This window comes from Fundulus heteroclitus, chromosome 16 (assembly GCF_011125445.2).
Source record: "Fundulus heteroclitus isolate FHET01 chromosome 16, MU-UCD_Fhet_4.1, whole genome shotgun sequence".
NCBI lineage: Eukaryota > Metazoa > Chordata > Actinopteri > Cyprinodontiformes > Fundulidae > Fundulus > Fundulus heteroclitus.
Window position 1 is genome coordinate 15696411 of NC_046376.1, and position 17591 is coordinate 15714001.

General features: G+C 40.5%; 1 protein-coding gene across 5 annotated transcripts in view; it reads right to left on the minus strand.

Moving 5' to 3' along the window:
* The window catches only part of rhbdf1a (rhomboid 5 homolog 1a (Drosophila)), a 36197-nt gene that overhangs the window by 4439 nt on the left and 14167 nt on the right, over nucleotides 1-17591 (minus strand). For 3 of the 5 annotated variants that reach the window (XM_021324556.2, XM_036147867.1, XM_021324555.2), the window contains 14 exons: nucleotides 7750-7894; nucleotides 7477-7616; nucleotides 6661-6768; nucleotides 5336-5549; nucleotides 4219-4425; nucleotides 3765-3887; nucleotides 3486-3649; nucleotides 2510-2761; nucleotides 2283-2394; nucleotides 2111-2185; nucleotides 1852-2013; nucleotides 1644-1744; nucleotides 1492-1555; nucleotides 77-171 (listed from right to left, as the gene is read on the minus strand). In XM_021324556.2, the coding sequence (XP_021180231.2) occupies nucleotides 77-171; nucleotides 1492-1555; nucleotides 1644-1744; nucleotides 1852-2013; nucleotides 2111-2185; nucleotides 2283-2394; nucleotides 2510-2761; nucleotides 3486-3649; nucleotides 3765-3887; nucleotides 4219-4425; nucleotides 5336-5549; nucleotides 6661-6768; nucleotides 7477-7616; nucleotides 7750-7866 (1934 nt within the window). In that variant the 5' untranslated portion in view covers nucleotides 7867-7894. The remainder of the gene's footprint in view (nucleotides 1-76; nucleotides 172-1491; nucleotides 1556-1643; nucleotides 1745-1851; nucleotides 2014-2110; nucleotides 2186-2282; nucleotides 2395-2509; nucleotides 2762-3485; nucleotides 3650-3764; nucleotides 3888-4218; nucleotides 4426-5335; nucleotides 5550-6660; nucleotides 6769-7476; nucleotides 7617-7749; nucleotides 7895-17591) is intronic. The other 2 variants (XM_012878593.3, XM_012878594.3) reach the window with 2 other exon arrangements.

A 17591-nucleotide genomic window follows, 5' to 3' on the forward strand; every position in this document is an offset into this window, starting at 1 on the left:
AAGGAAGCCCGCAGCAGTTAGCAAGTTCAAAACTTTCTTTACGTTGTGTGATCAGTCCAATCTGAATGTTTCTCACCTCCCTTTGGTTCCGATGCAGCAGGGTCGGCCTGTGATGGTGCAGTCTATGTGAGGCAGGTTAGTATGGTTCCCTGTGTTGTACCTGGTACAAATCTAAAAAACAAAAACAGAACAACTAATAAACTCAATGCGGTTCCGTTTATTTATATACCGCCAATTAACAACACACATAATCTCAAGGCACTTTACAAAGTCACGGGTATCGAATCAGACAGAGAACTTGGTTTAAAAGGTTTTTAAATGAAACCCAGCAGACTGCATTGAGTAATTTACTGGCAGCATTCACTCCTCCTGGATTAGCAGGTAGCAGCAGTGGACAGTCTCGTGCACTGTCATGTGGACTTTGCAGAAAACCCTGATACCAAGCATGCATGTGGTGACAGTGGAGAAGAAAACTCCTCTTTAACGAGAACCCGGCTCAGTGTGAACGGCCAACTTCCAAAACCAAAATGAAAGATGAGTCGGGTTATTCCGAAGTAGAGATCCAATTCTTGTTATTTTTGGATTAACTGAATGAACCCCCCCCCCCCACACACACACACACACACACACACACACACACACACACACATTCACTGAATGCATTAAAATGGAAAATTGCCACTTTTATTTTGGTCTGCATATGTTTAGAAGCATAAACAGAGGACATTCTTGTAATCCTTTCGTCTTTTGAAATAACTCCATGAGTCTTATCAAGGAACTGGCAGCAGATTCCATTTCTAAATGTAAATGTTTATTTAAAGGAGAACACGTTTTTATATACTACAAACCATAGAAAGAAACATTAATCTACTGGTCAGACCTGAAACAAAACTAAAAACTAAACTTTACCTGTAAATAGGCTGAAAAATAATCTGTATATTTTAAAAGCAAGCTAATGGTTCCAACCCTCTATGCTTGTTCGAATTTAAATGAGCAGTTAGAAATAGGTTTGGTAGATTAACATCAAGTGCAGTATCAAATGCTACAAACATGCCAGAGCTAACTGAAAACACAGAGCGCACATCCAGCATGTTTTCCTTCGCTCTTTGATTTATAAAAACCTGATGCGAAACAGTCATGCGTAAAACTCCTAATCAGGAATGCATTGTTTTAAATGTCTATAAAGCAATATGTTTTCCAGGTGTTGTTTTATTTAGAATGTCTCCAATTAATTTGGACCCTTTGAAATAATTCTGTATAAAATTGCATCTTCCTTTTATCAAATTCTTAATTTTAGTCATTTAGCTTCAAAGTTTAAATCCTACAATTAAATGAAAGCAATAATGTGATAAAAATAACATTTACAGACAGAATATAATGTTATTGATAATTGCTTTTACTGTGAGTTAAGGGCTCCTTTAAAGTTAGCATAGTTTATGAGTGTTGTAATAAAGATCCACATCGCATTGGGACGCGCCTTAAAGTACTCACAGGCCACTTGGTTATATCATCGGGCCATTCATGTGGAGACACCGAGGCAGGCTCCAGACATGTGCTGTAAGCAGGGAGAAATGATGCACAACAGATGCATAATATCCTTCAGACATCAGTTCATACTGTAAGCCATGATGTGCGGTTCCTACCTGGGATCCTGATGACACACTGAGCCATGCTGCCGGACTTTATTGTTAGACTGTGGCGCGCTGGAATGCGTCGGCCACTTCACCCACACAGCTAGAGTGCTCTGCACCGAAGCAAACACAGAGGATCAGGAGTGATTACAGCGATTCTTTTCGGATGGATCATAAAAGGCGCAGGAGAAAGGAAGGTTTTTTTTTTTTTTTAACGGACCGAGCATTCCTCCTCTGAAGTTTGGACACAGCCGGAGCGATCGTTCCGAACGCAGCACGCGGAGTTGCGTTCAACAGCTCTCTTTTCCCTGATAAGCTTGTGCACCTGCTCATCTTGTCGCATGCACGGAGAATATTTGGCCCCTAAGTGGATCAGGTATTCCTAAACGTGAAAGAGGTGAGGATTAAAACAAAACACACCTGCTTACAGAAACTGCAACACTACTAAAGACATTAGGAAGGAGGAAAGGGTTGCTTACAGAGCCAGGCCCGATCCAGAAGTTCTCCTGCTGGACAAACTTGACATTTTCGTAAACGCCTTTGTTTCTTAAAACCTAAACCCAACGACATTCGAAACAGAACAAGCAATGGGGTGAAACTGTTGCAAAAGTGTGAGTTAAAATGTTCATTGACGTCGTGAGTGGGACTTACAGAATCAACAGTTTCGTGCTGAGAGAAGCCCACTGGTGCAATACCATAGATGCATACAGCCAATATAGTGATGAGTAAATGAACAAAGGTGATCCAGTATGTGAAAAAAGGCCTGAAAGAGACCCAAAGCACATATTGACAAAGGCTGGGGTTTATCCAATAGTGTCACTTACTGAGGAAAGCATCGGGAAAGTGTTTGCTCCACGTATAAGATGGAGGTGCTGCACCTGTGGTCGTCCATATCCTCGATCTGCCTCTTCACGTAGCTATCAATGCGTTTGCGGTAGGTACGGTTTGTCAGCTTTCCCACCATGCCCAGCCCATACGGCCTCTTTTCACGAGCAAAAAGCTTCTTGACAGGCACAATGATGCGCTGTCCACGCCGCTGTCCGTGAACGCTGACCACCTCCTGACGCAAGGGCACCTTTGGTGGTCCTGGGGTTCCTTCTTTGGCTTTACGCCATCCTCTCTCCAGAGGTCTGGAGAAGATGATGGGGAACAAATGAGAGTAATAAAAAAAAAAAAAAAAGAGAGAATGGTATGGGATTAGGGATTAACACAATTAAAGCTTTTATCTGTGTCTTTTTCCAAGCATTTAATTATACTGACCTTTTAAACTACTTTCTTAAAATGCAATTATCAAGATACAGTCTTTAGAATACCAGCAGTTGGTTGAGAAAAAAAGGAAACATAATTTCAAGTTCAGCTTTTATATCCATACTTTCAAATGCAATTGGAACACTGCTATTATAAATTCAAAAAAAATATGAAGAAAAAAATATGACTCAAAGTGAGGGAAACCAACATTCAGCTTTTCAAAAAAAACAACAACAAAAAAAACAGTTAACTTCCGCACATTTCTTGACAAACTCAAACATTTAACTTAAAATCTGAGAACCTGGAGCTGATTATTCACTATTCTGTTCTGATCCAAAGCTAGTTTCTCATTATATTTATAGTAATTCTGGTTTTGGTTTTCATTTAAAGCATCTAAGGTCAATTTAGCTGTGAAATAAATTATAAGTTATTTGTACATATATAGTAGCTGGTCTAGTAAGTCATCTTTAGTAGATCTGTAATTAGCTGATACTTTCCAATAACACCACACGCACAAGCCTTTTTTTTATTTATTTATGCCAACATACATACACACACATAATTAGGAAAGCCTTACTGACTAAATCTGCAGCAATATTAACTCACAGCATGAGGTGACTTCTTTCCAGCTCCGTCTTATCCAAGGCGCTGCCTGTCAGCTCCATTTCATCCTTCTTGGCGTCGGGCTCTGCCTCTTTGATGGCCATCTCTGACGGCGACTCAAATACCTCGTCTGCGTATGTCGACAACTCTTCGTGCATCAGGATGTCCTGAAAGCCACACGTGGAGGAGATTGAAAACACGTAGAATTTAACAAGCGGGTGCATTTTTCGAAATTAGATCCATAGCGAGCGCAGAAAACCACGGAAACCAAATCCCGCTCACCCTAGCGAAGAAGGAGGTGTCAAGCTCATCGGGAAAGTCGACCACGTCTTCCTCCATGAAGCTGGCGGGAGTGAAGCTTCGCCTCTGCGCCCGTCTCAGAGTGCTCTCTCTAAACGAGCGCCCCTGAAAGATGCAGACACAAAGTTAAACGTTTGCAGCTGTAAACAAAATGAATAAAATTAAAAAAACTGAAAGAGTGGGAGAATCCAAATCCAATTTATTAAAAAAATATATATATATTGTACAGAACTTTGTTTCTGTACAGTCCTAAAACAAATCAAACCAACCAGCCACTGAAAATAAGTGTGTTTTTAAGGGAGACTTGAAAACAGCAAGAGAAGACCTGTTTAAAGAAGGCTCCTCTGAGCTTCAGTCTGGTTTTTAGTGCCACCAGCAGAAGCTGAGAAACGTAAAGCTGAAGCAAGTGAGGGAGCTCGGCTGCTCTGTGTCGCACCTTGACCAGCGCGGCTGCAGCTCTGAAGCTCATCTTGGCCACCGATTCCCTCTTTCGCCTTCGAGGTAGCCGGTTGAGACCTGAGCGGGAGCTGGTGAAGGAGCAAAGGGACGCAGCGCCGGGCGTGATCGGGGTGGGAGGCACGCTGTAGCCGTCAACCTCCTCCACCATTCGAAAGGCTCTTCCACGAGCCAACGGGTCCACAATCTGGAAAACCATTCAAAGTGTTATGGTTATGCAAGCCACTGGGAAAAGATATGGAATCTGTTCAGTAGCACGCTTTACCTGGCTGGAAATAATGATGATACTTAAAATAAAAAGTCAAATCCCATTCCTTCACGTGTGTTTACGGAAAACTCCTGTTTCGACCCACTTGACTTTTTTCAGACATTTTCTGTTTTCACAAAAAAAAATTACTTTGGCTTTGTTGTTTGGATTCTTCCTCAGTTTATGTGTATGTTTCTGATATAAAAACCCTCCCCATGCTGTTTGTATAATCTCCAAATGTTACACCCAGCTGACTCGAAGCAGCCAAAATATTTTTTCTATATTGGGCTTACTTATATTTTTAAAAATAATTTATATTATTTAAATGCTCTATAAACCTGCTTCTTAAGTTTTTTTTAACAGCAGACTCATTCAATAATTAGACTTGCATGTTTTTTTTGTTTTGTTTTTATTATGGTGTTTCTGTAGTTTTTCCACAGCAACCACTGATTTAATCCTGTTTCCCTTAAGATTGAGTCATTTCACAATTTTTCATTATCTATCAGTAGCATTATTTATCAGTGTATCTCTTACAAAATCAGCAGGTTCAGGTATTGAATAAAATAGTTTTATGTTTTTTTCGTTTTGTTTTTGAAAACACTGGTTGAAGATCTCCTAAGAGTAGCCGTCCAACGGCAAAACTTCCGCATTATAAACTGCATAAGGCAAGGACGGAAAACGTGAGTTTTAATGTTGTAACGTTCTCTGCATGTGCAGAACAAAAATAATCACATCAGTATAAAGAAAAGCTGAGATAAAATAATTCATGCCGTGTTTTCTGTCAGGTTTAAAATACACAATTGCCAAAAAAAAATATTCATCCATTTTGATTTAATTCCCTTTCTCTCACCTTTTGCATTCCATGTTGCGAACCCGGCACGTAGAGGGGAGGCGGGGTCTCAGTGCTGGTCAAGGAGATGTTGTCCTGGCTCGGTAGGTCCATCTCCCGGATCACCTGCGGTTTTAGTTTTCCATAGCGGAGACTGCAGTGCCGAAGACTTTTCCTCTGCCATTTCTGAGTGGCGTCGCCGTCTTTACTAACTCCAAACCAGTCCGCCGTTCCCCTAACACCCAAAAAAAAAAAAAAAAAAAAAAAAAGAAAAACCTTTTTCAGCTGACACCTTCAGACGTTAATTCAACGTGTTTCACTTGCCAGAGACATTCAGAGCAAAAATCACTGATGGTCCGCCTAAGAGCCTCACACATGTGGAACTGGGTCAGGAAAACACGCAACACCCTGTTAAAATACCCTTTCCTGGGACGTAAAAAAAAAAAAGAAAAGAAGTACTGGATAATACAAGTAGTGGGCAGAGTACAAGGGACAAGTCTAGACATGTTGCTTACAGATACACACGCTTCTCACTCCCACGGAGATGGATAATAAAAGAGTGATTAAACGCTGATACTCCTATGCTTAAAGGCCACCAGGAGACAGAAAATCCAACTAACTTTTAAAAAGGTGAGATATGTGTGCCTCTTCCCCCACTGTGGACACATTTTTATTCACCTATTAAAATAAAGTAGACGTACACAGTCGGTCTGCAAAGTTACTGCTCCCCGAGGCCAGGAAGTGGAAGTTGAAACATTCTTCAAAGCAAAGCTGAACAGCGCGAGCCATCTCCTCACTGATTACAAGCTGCACCGCGAACGTTACGTCACTCAAGGATTGACTGGATACATCCATCATTTAACGGTCAGGAACAGCAACAGTTCAAAATGTGACTTTTTCTAAAAGTAAAACTAGAAGACATTTTCATTGCCAAGCCTCATCTCCTCGGGGGAAACCCTAAAGGGGCCATTGTGAGCTGGCGCGCCATCTATCAAGCGCCGGCTCATCAACAGCCATCGTTACAAAGCGAAAACAGGATGGATTCCGCTGAAACGTATCTGTAGGGAAAAGAGGGACCCCTCCTACTACCGGGGACGAGTCATTACTGTAGCTCTTGTGAGACGAAGAGGCAGCTTTTGGTTTCAGTATACGACTCATTTAAAAAAAACTCTCTGTGGTGAAGCGACTAAGAGGCTGCTCTGAGTGACCGAAAGAAAAACAATTCCTGACAATCTTGTGAAAGAGGCGTTAAACATCAATTGAGGTGAAACGAATAGACCTCCCTCTCATTTGCTCAAAGCCAGCACACAGATTCGTCCCAATGAAGCCGGCCGTTCTCGTCGTACCTGAGCAGAGTTCTGGAGAGAGAGTGGTGCTTCCTGACGCTGCGCCGCGCAGCCCGCTGCCCCTTAACGGGGACAGTGTTAATCCGCTCAAAGTGCACTCTCCTGCTGCTGTGACCAGCCAGGACAGGGCGGGAAGGTGACGGCAAGGCGGGAGCGAGGGGGGGGGGGGGAACAGAAGAAAGGAGGAGAGAAGATAAAAGACGACAACAGGGAGTGATAAAGGAAGACAAATGCAGTTTTGAGAGGGCTGGAGCCATTTTCATGCAGAGAGAGCAAAAGCAAGCAGTGTGGTCGAGGTTTTGTTGCTTACGTTTGAAATATTAGTGAGTTATTACACGTCAGATTGCACGAAGATGTTAATCACAAAGTGTCTGAAAATTTAGGGAAAAAAAAGGCAAAGAAGACTGTAATAACCTGACTTTCAGGTTTACGGGATAGAGGTAACCAACATCTTTACTGTATCTTAATAAACTTTCTTATGCTAAATAGACTTAGACTTAGACAACTTTATTTGTCATTTTGCATGTACAAAGTGCGTACAGAACGAAATTTCGTTTGCATACAGCTTGAAAAATCACAGTGAATTGCAGTAAATTTCAGGATTAAGATGCAAAAACATTTTTCAAATATTTCTTTCTTATGAATATTGTATTTGATGACGATGTAAATCCATGACACATACAGCAACCTAGTATACTGTGCAGCAAGACATGCATGTAAAGTTTTCCGAATTAAAGTAAAAAAAAAAGCTGTTTATATTCATACTAATGATTAACAGCCAAATATGTCTAGATCCAACTTATCGCCACCTCCTACCTCTTTATGGTCTGAGTAATGGATGACTGGCGTTGTAGTACAGGCCGCCGGGTTTCAAAGATGTCGCGTGGCGGAGACTGAAGGTGAGAACTCTCCACCGGCATGCTGATACTGCGAAGGAACCCCTGCCGTCTCACCGGCTACACAAGATAAAAAAGGATACGTCGGACAAGTGTGAACGCAGATCAAGCAAATACAGCAAACGACAGGGGCGGCATATACCGAGAGAGGGATTTATGGAGCGTAAGAGAGAGAGACGGATCGAGGGATCACCTGAACAAAAGTAGGAGGCTCGTCTAGTGACATCTGAGCGGTGGGAATGTCCAGTCGGAGCCAGGGAGGTTTCTTCCTCTGCAGGCTGCTGGTGCTTTCCCTCCGTGGTTCAGCCATGTTTGTGTTCCTGCCTCAAGCCTGCCAGCTATGGGGATTCAAAAAAAAAAAAAAAAAAAAAGACAGAGACGGTAAGGGGATTAAAACACAGAGTTAATAGTGGTATATCACCATAAAAATAAGTACATTAAAATGAAACTTGTTGTTTTTACCCAGAAAATACAGCACTTACATGATGACTCCTATTAATACTAAAAAACAGAACTTTTGTACTAATATTTTATTTTTGCATTAATATTTATTGACTGTCCATGTACAATTTTAAAACCAAAACTTTTAAAATTTAATATTTTATTGCCTGTCCATGTACAATTTTAAAACCAAATTTTGCTGCTTTTATTTATTTCTTCACTGCATGTGCCCTCTTATTTACTTTTATCTGACTGTTATGTTGTCTGTGTACTTAGTCTGGTAAATATGTCTCGTCTTCACCGTGGGACAGTGAGAAACGTAATTTAGATCTCTTTGTATTTCTGGAGCATATAAAGAAATTGACAATAAAGTTGACTGATTGATGATTATAAGGAGGATTAGAGCGGGATTCTGCACTGCGTAACCATTTTGCCTCTGATTTAAAGTACACGGTTCAGTTTTCTCTGACTGGTGAACAAACAGATACTGTATAGCTTATTGCCATCTTCCCCAAAACATAATATATAATAAGAAAAAAAATATTTTTTGTTGTTTTGTTTTTGTTGTTGATGGTGGAGGAAGTTTGCAGCCTTAAATAATATCCCTTAATTCCTCGCTTCACATCAACTTGAATCTCTTTTGGTGGTTTAACAGCGCTCCGCACACACCTATTAGAGCCTAATGACTGTGTGTGTGCATTTTCACGACGAGGCTCAAAGACCACATAAGGTGCACAACAAACCTCAACCTCAGGCTGTCTGCCAGCAGCTGCAGCTTTGCAATTCTACCGCCACCCCACCATCTAACCTAACTTCTTCCTGTCATTTCCTTCATTCACATTTTTCTCACACTGATCTGGTTTCCTTTGTAACTTGGTCATGCATTCCCATAAAAAAAAAAAAACATCCTTTGCTTCTGTTTTTCCAAAAGGTGCAAATGTCTAAAACCAAATGCATTAGAAAAAACCTGAATTATGATTAATTTAAAATGTCTTACTGGGACACTGACACAGCCATGGTGACACCACAGTTTTTCAACCCTTGCATCAGATCACCATCTCGCTTCTCTTGCTACTCTTTGGAAAAAGAATGAGAAAAAAAAAAAAGTCCATGGCATTTGGGAACCACATCTGTTTCAGATTGGCATTTTATTGCACCACAGGCTTCTGTTTTAGTCCATGATGGGAATAGGATGATGATGGGAAGTGTTGTCTGTGACTCTCAGCAGCAGCGGAAAGAAAACCTCGCACAGAGGTCAGCGTGGGTTTAAACCAGCAAGTGAAAGGGAGGTGCGGTCCAAGTCATCTCAACCAACACTCCTCAATTTTAAATTTATATCCACAAAATGTAACAATTGCGCAACATCTATTATGATGACATTGCTGCAGAAGAAGAGATCTAAATGCAACAATGAGACAGTAAAACATTAAAGCAAAGATCAGGTTATTCAGTACATTAATCTTTATCTGGTGTCGCTGGAATGCTTAACCTTGTGCAGGTATTAGGAGTTTATCCTAAATGATGTATGGCCCCCTTTGTCTGTGGTTGGGATATCAGATTAGCAGAAAAGACAGTACAAAGGCTGGCTGAAGCAAAGTGGAATACTGCCAGAGTAAGTAAGGGAGACTGGGTGGTGAGCAAAAAATAGCAACTACCAAGTAGTTCAATTTAAGGGTTATTTATTACTTAATTCAATACAATACAGAACGGACAAAATGAGAGGTTCATCCTTACATTGTTTGAAACAGAAACTGGTGACCCAGAAGCCATAATGAGTGCAAACAGTAATGCTAAAGTTTTTATTTTGATTTATTTGTGTCTCAGTTATGGGACATGCCAGACTAATCCTCTGTTAAAAACTTTATCAAAGAGCATAAACAAAAGAGTGACTTCACTTTGTGACGTAACTGAACCGGGCATTGTGTTCTAAATGTTTGCTTGTTCCCTTCCTAAAAAATACCTCACTCTCTGTGCTGTAATTAATTTCATATCTTACATCAGGTTTACTGTGCAGCCATGGCCAGGCTCACTGGTTCAACCCAAACCATTGTACCACTGTGGTAATTATTCTTGGGAACTGAAGTGGATGATGCGACAGTCTTCCACCTTCCTGCAGGATACACATTTGGTACAGATCCATGCTTTTTCTTTAGCGAATTATTCAGAGACCCATGCAGTGTTCTCACATACGGCTCAGGGTCAGGTAGATATATCTGAAGAATGAACGGGCATACTTTGAGCACACTATCCACAATTAGCATTGCTCCTTTCAGTAAACTTGTGCCTTCAATGACACCTCCGAGTGACTTAAATGGAGTGTGGCAGTTGGATTGTCGCATCTTTATCCAGTTAAATAACAATTAAGATGAAATGGCAAAACATAATGAAAACCTGCTGGATTCTGTTTCATAGCAAGTGAAATAAATTTTGCCCGAGTTTGATTTATTTGAAAACTACTACGTCAGAGAGTAGAGTTTGTTATTCATCTGTACAGAACCGAACAGCAAAAAGGTAAAGTTTTTGGCACTTGCAAAGTACTATTAGGTTTAGTGGGTGTTTATGTACCATTTTTTTTTATTAAGTCTGAGTGTGAAAATTCAAAATCCCAACAATAGTATGCTTTCAACAGTCAATATGCTTAGCAATCTTTTTGTAGCAACTGGTTAAATTGTTTCTTTTTCCATGTTAAAATCAATACCATGACATTGTGTTATAAGTGTTTCTTTAATTTTTTTTACTTCTGCGAACTCATTGAATTAAAAATTCTAAGTAATCATACAGCAACAATCTCAAACCAGCCCAAGTCTATTAGTATACCACAAGAAGCAAAAAGGGAAAAAAAATGCTTAATGTGAATCCAGTAAAGAAATATCAAATACTTTATCTCTGAAATTGATCAAACTACCAACATTAAAGAAATGCATATGTGACCCCGATATCTTAGCTTGAACAAGTCTTGTTGCTAGGACTACGGTCCTCATCTTCCTTCAGGCAAATCTGACTGGGACCTAATTACTTTTGCCATTAGTAGAAACAGCAGGACTCCTGATGTAGAGCAGATCAGAGGGAGCATCACTTCTTAAAGGTTGCAGAAATAAACAGGCTGGGAATGAATTAACAAGCAAGCCAAATCTCCTGGTTTATGTCAGTTTGCAGATGATGGTATGTTTATGACTTTTTCTCTCCAGGGAATGAAGGAACATAAAACAACTGCTACAGCTCTTTTTCCAACCCACCCTTCCATCCTGTGTATTGGTGTAAGCTGTTTATACTTAAACGTTTTCAGGTAATAAGAGCATGATAGTTACATAGCTTTTTCTACATGCCACATTAAAACCACACACCTACACTAGAGATACAAATAGAAGACCTGCAAAATCTCTCAGTTGACGGCAGAACAAGAGTTCGCTTGCTTAACATTTACACTATTAATTGCCGCACTGTTTTCCTATGGAAGCAAAGGTTTTTTTGGAACGTGCCAGAAGGCCTGGTTGCTGAAACATTAATATAAACAAGCAGCTATTGTATCATTTCTCCAAAAGTCGGCTGACCAGTAGGAACATTTGGTCACAGCCCAAGGTAAACCTCCAACGTTCTCCAAGTAGCAAAGCCAAATGCCTTGGAAGTCTGTCTCTGTCCTTCTCTCTCGTCATCTTCCAAAATCAACATGCCCGTAAAACTGGCGTAGGCCTACAACTCGTGTCTGAGGAGGAGTTTAGCTGGAACATTTGCTGCAGTCATTGCTCAAATGTGAAAGTGTCTTAAGAGAGCTTTCATTACTTTTTTTTTTGTCCTGTTACAAAAATAAAAAAAAAATCAAAGCTTGGAGAAGGTTGCTTGCAAGGCTGCTCCTTGTCTGAGAAAAATCCCATACTGTAGGCAGGAAGTCCTTCAGCAGCAGATATCCTTGGGGAAAAAGGCACTGAACTCAGTCGTTGGCAAATATCCAAGCTGAAGGATTAGCTCTTCCCGGATAGAGAGCGTTATCCAGGATTGAGTTTGAGGGGGGAAAATGGGCAGAATATTCAAGCTATTTAATTTGGTCATTTCTTAAAGTCAAATGCCTCAGCGTGTTGTAATGAGAGAAATAGTTTCCCACATCCTTTACATTCCCAGGGCTGATTGGAGGCTCACATTCTTGTGACCACCATGACTTGATCAAAAAGAATTGTTTTGACTTCAAGATTCACATGGAACGGAGGTAAAACACCCACATCCACAACTTAGCACTGAGCCTTGAAAGCCCAGCTTCCTGCACTGTGTAAAAAAAACAACCAACCAAAAAAAAAAAAAACAGAACCTCCCACTCAATCACAAGACCATACACTGCTCAGTTTGTATTCCTTTTCATTCTGGGGTGATTAAGTGCGTCTCCGAGAGCCACATTAAGCAGCAGAGGAAAGGCAGGCGAGCTAAACTCAGAGGACATGCTGACATCGTTGCAGGTGTGGGGACATCCAGCGGGCCGTAATGAACAGAGCTGACAGGCATAACCAGGGCTCTCTGCCTTACACTACACTCTGCATACAGACTAATGGCTGGTTCAGTTTTGTGTGCCATCACTTCACTTAACTACCCTGTAAAATTGTGTCCAGTCACACACCGAATAAGTTAAAATCAGACAGAAGACAAACACAGACGATGGAGCTTTGCCCACATGGTATGAGGAAATAAAGGCCAGTAAGCATTTTCACTACTCTACTATGTCACCTGTTATCCAAAAATAAATACATTTGATTAAGTCTTGAGAAATATTTTTAGATTCTTTACCATCCTCTCCATTCAAGACGGTTTATAATCTCTGGCTCTGTGCGTGCTATACTCGCATTCCATAAAATCTCCGGCAGATCTAAGCTATAATGGCAGAGAGAGCTGCCTGGAAACCACATGCAGCCTAACCACTATGGACACAAGCTGACTGGTTTCCGGCCCCTGTGTGCACTCCGCTGCTACGTGTTGCACCACGGGACGCAGCCACACTTTTGGGTGGCTTAGAGAGTGGCATCACTGAGACTGACAGCCTCTGGTGGTCAGCCAAGAAAGGGGTTGCTTGCTTATGGACAGTGAGAACACAGCATGGACGAGCTTTCTCGAGAGGAATACGAAAAACAAATTTTTGAGAAATCCAGAGCTTCCTGACCCAAAGCTCATTTCTTTCTTTCATTTTCTTTCTCTTCCGCAGTTTCTGTTGGTACTTTTCCCCCCTTTCTCTTCCCTTTGTTGCCAACTTGACACCAACTTTCTCATTTGTACCCTTCTATGAGCTGTTAGGTCACATTTTTAGTGCACTATACACCACTTTGGTACAAAGCTGCATGCAAGAGCAAGACTGATGCACAAATTTAGACATAAAAAGTAAATGGCATGGAGAAGGTCACTCAAGGTTTCCGACATACTCTAACAGTTTGTCATTCACTATAAAAGTACCTACTATTCTTTCTATTTTACAATCAGCTTTCCAATAAAAACAATGGAGGGAAACGGCTCTCCTGGAAGTTTTGCTTTCGCACGTTGAACTAGAAACCTTGACATTTTTTACTACATGGGAATTTACATTCAATTCAGACATTAAATTAATTACAACATGTGCTGTTTTTACATCCATCCACATGGATTGCAGAAATAGACTTTGGATCTGTGAATAGCACACTGTGCCTCCAACTCTACAATGTGGATGAATCAAAAAGCGGACAAACCTATATAGTTACAAAAGTTAATTTGAGTGGGAAGAACAGAACAGGAATTAATATTACCACAAAGTTGCCAACGGCAGAAACAGGTGACAGTTGATGATTTGAATGCAGAACACCAACAACGATATAAAACAGATAGAAAGCTTGTAGCGAGTTCATTTCAAGCTGTGACCACAGTCGTATCTGAGCACATCTATGGTACGTTGACAACAATCTTTTGTGAGGATGCTACAGCTAATCAAAGAACATTCAGGGTTAGTGTTTAAACAACGCACTAACATAGAAAATGGCACAGTCAAGTGCAGCAGGTTTAGGAAAAGAAAATAGTACTTTCAACAACTTGTTGAGAAATGTTCACTAAGGCTGCAGGAAGGGGAGAGAGAGCAAGACTTGCAGCTCATAACAGGATGGTGGAAAAGAGTACCGCAGAGCTGCTTCGTTTAGGGACTTGTTAGATCTGGAAATGCTGAATGCCTTTTCATAATGGTCCACATCCTCAAGAAATACACAAAGAGACTGCTGTTTTAGTTATGCCTGTCATTGTCAGTCACTAGTATGACATGCTACATACAGTATTCGTTTTGTCTTTGCTTTAGAAAACGTGTGTGACGTTGCCTCTGCTCCTAATATACACATTTGATGAACGTTCACCGAAGGAAGTCTAAAAAAAATTAAACGTTGAAAACAGTAGGCCAATCAGTAGAGCAAAGTGTTAGAAAATCCAGAGATAGAAAATGGCCCCAAAATTCTGACTGGTGCACCTCTAGCTCTCAGCAGAGTAGTTTACGTCCATGTCACTCTCTCCCACCCTATTATGAATGCAACAACAAAACACAGCCACAAGCCAAAGTGTCACTGAGCACCGGCAAGAGCAGCAGTCATCGGAATTGACCCTAGTGACATGTGACAGTCTGTCACACCAAACCAGCTCTTACGACATTAAAAAGTACACACAGAGGCAGCAGAAATATCCACCGCAGCTGACCCGAAGATCAAGTGTCACAGCTAGTCGAGGGGCATGCAAAGTGATTTGGTAACGCTGCTGTGGCTAGGGAGATAGATGGTGGGCCTGGACGATGTGCAATCCAACGATGGGTGGAGCTGCTTATGTATTTCCCTAGGTCAGGGTTTTAAAGATCTTTAATTCGGGTTTGGAGCTTTCCGTCTGATCATTTTAACAATGCAAACTTAACCGTATCTGTTACATTTAGCGTGACGGATTTGTATCCAGTTAAATACCAAGGCTCCCCCACAATCGTAACGGTGTTTACTGCAAGCCAGGAATATAAATAGGTTGTAAAATTATAAATGGCCTCTTAACAGCAGTCTGTGTGCAAGTGGTCTAAATATAAAACTGAGCTGCTCGTGTGCATTTAGATAAAAGTGAATCCAACATAAAAAGTGAATCCGCATGCACCGCGTCTCTGTGCGGTGGACTGTTTTATGACAAAAATAAGACTGCAGCTCTTGAACGCTGTGCCTAAGAAGCCAGGGTAACAGAGCTAGATGCTTCCACTGATCTCCGTGAAAGAACTGAGCACCATCTGTATTTGCCATCAAATCCCACACCTTTTGCTTCCTCTACAAAGCCTTAAGACTCTCCCAGGCAAACACAGAACCAAGAAAACTGCTCAATTATATTATCAGCCAAAGACCCGACCTTTCACAGTGCAGTAATATCCTGCGCAGAAAATCAGTCTGACGGAGGCACGTTGCAACCCACAGAAACGGAGATGCAAAATGTAATCACGTAGATTTCAGTGTGATTACTAGTGTCACCAGTAGATATCTCCAAAACTGTCCCATACCAGCTCCTAAATTTAATATTTTGTCCTTTTTGGGCCAAAACTATTCATACATACACGTTCAGCTAACATAGCACTTGAATTTTTAATCATTGTGTAAATTATTTATAGCTCAGATCTTAGTGGAGCTGCTGTGCATGTACAGGTATGAGCTCACCGTACTTCTGCTTTTCTCGAAAGCCATTTTTACGTCCCTTTAGGAGACAACAAATGGTGTAGAAAAATAAGGCTCACAGAGTAAAGGTTTGAAATGTCTCAAGGCAGAGCTGTGCTTGTACCTCTAATCTTCAGGAAGCAGCTCAAAGTAAAGACTCCCTCACTATGAGCTATATATACACACTGCATAGGTCGAGATAACATTAATTAAAAAACAAAAAAAAAAAAAAAAAAAAAACATTGGAGCCTATTCAGAAAATATTCAGTACAACACTATTATATTGATGCAACTGATGCATAAAAAAACACATTTTGACTTTAGCAGTTTATAGGATGATTCAGACTGTCTACCACACAACACTATCACCAGCTAAATCAGTCTACAAATGCAGCCTTTATGAGAAGGGAAAAAATATTATGTCTCCTAAATCTGTATTTATGTATAAAAGTATGTTCAAGTACAGAGGAATCATGTTTTAGAGGCAGCAAATAAGTTAAATAGGAGGGTATGCTGCCAAAGACCTGAAAGTACACAGCACTTTTCATGTCTTCTCACAGTACAACCACAAACTTTTCTTTTTTTATTAGGATTCTATGTGATAGCCAAGCACAAAGATGAAAACAAGATACATGGTTTACAATTTTTGCTTACTAAAGTGCTTAAATTAAGCATCCTTTAGTCTACACCTAAATAAAATGTAATCAAAGATTGGGGAAATTTGATTTTATTTCTAAGACTATCATTCTCGTTGAGTCTATGAAGTACCTCAAAACATGTCAGTGTATCTAGAAAGGCCCTAGAAACAAACAAAACAAACAAAAAAACTATTCTAAGAATGCAACAGGACCAATGGCAGGCCTGTATGTGTCAATGTAATAAGGTCTCAGAAAATAAAACAGAGAGGAAACGATGAAGGTAGATGCACAAGGAGTAGAGGATGAGCTTGTACATCTGGCTTCATTGTCGTAATTTTTCAGAAGCCGACTGCTAAAACTCTTCAAAAAAAAAAAAATTAACTCCACGAAAGGGTTAAGAGGGGAACACATTTTTAATGGTAGAGCTGCACAATTCATTAAATAGCAATTGCCTTCACAAATGCAAGGTGTGGAATGTCACAAAGGACAGCTTGGCTTCAGTGTATATTAAAATATACATTTTCTTAAGCCACACTTTCGAATCATGCCTGCCAGCAACACATTTAGCCACCTAGAGACACTTTTATGACCTTTCATGCTTACACCTGATATAGATCTTAGTGGCAAAGATGCTAAAGCTCGAGAGAGAGAGCTGCACATGGTAATAATGGAAAAAACAGAGAGGAGGGGAATGTGGTTTAATCAAAATTGATGCCATCTCTGCAGTATTCCAAGAGCAAAATAAAACATGTACTTTTTCCCAAGATCGTGCTATTCTGTATTAAGGTATACCAATATATTAATAACATGCTCTGAATGTCCCGCATTAAAAATCCTGCAAGGTTGCCGTTTATTGTGCACGTATAAGCGTCCATGCACTACATTTATTTCAGTAGCAATATACTTCCTTATTTCCTGTTGTTTCACAATATTTTTGTAAACAGCAACACATTTAGGTGTTTAGGAGACAATTCCCAGAGATGCAAAACTCCTCCTGGAAATGACATGTCTAATACACTGTTTAATAACCTCTGAAATTAAGCACAGTGAATGCAGACGATTGAGGAATATAAGAGAAGCAGCAAAAGCTGCTTTATTAACCTTAATTTTAGCATTTGAACAAAAAATTAAGGCAAAGTCTCTGGTTCGGCAAAATGTATCAAGGGACCTCACACAAGTCAATTATTGTCCACAGAAAGTCCAACAGTCAGTGGTTAGGTGAGTAAGCGGGGACTCTCTAAGAGCGCATGCCTTGACAACATGTGATCCTCATCTACATAGTTTCCAGCATGATATCAGCCTGA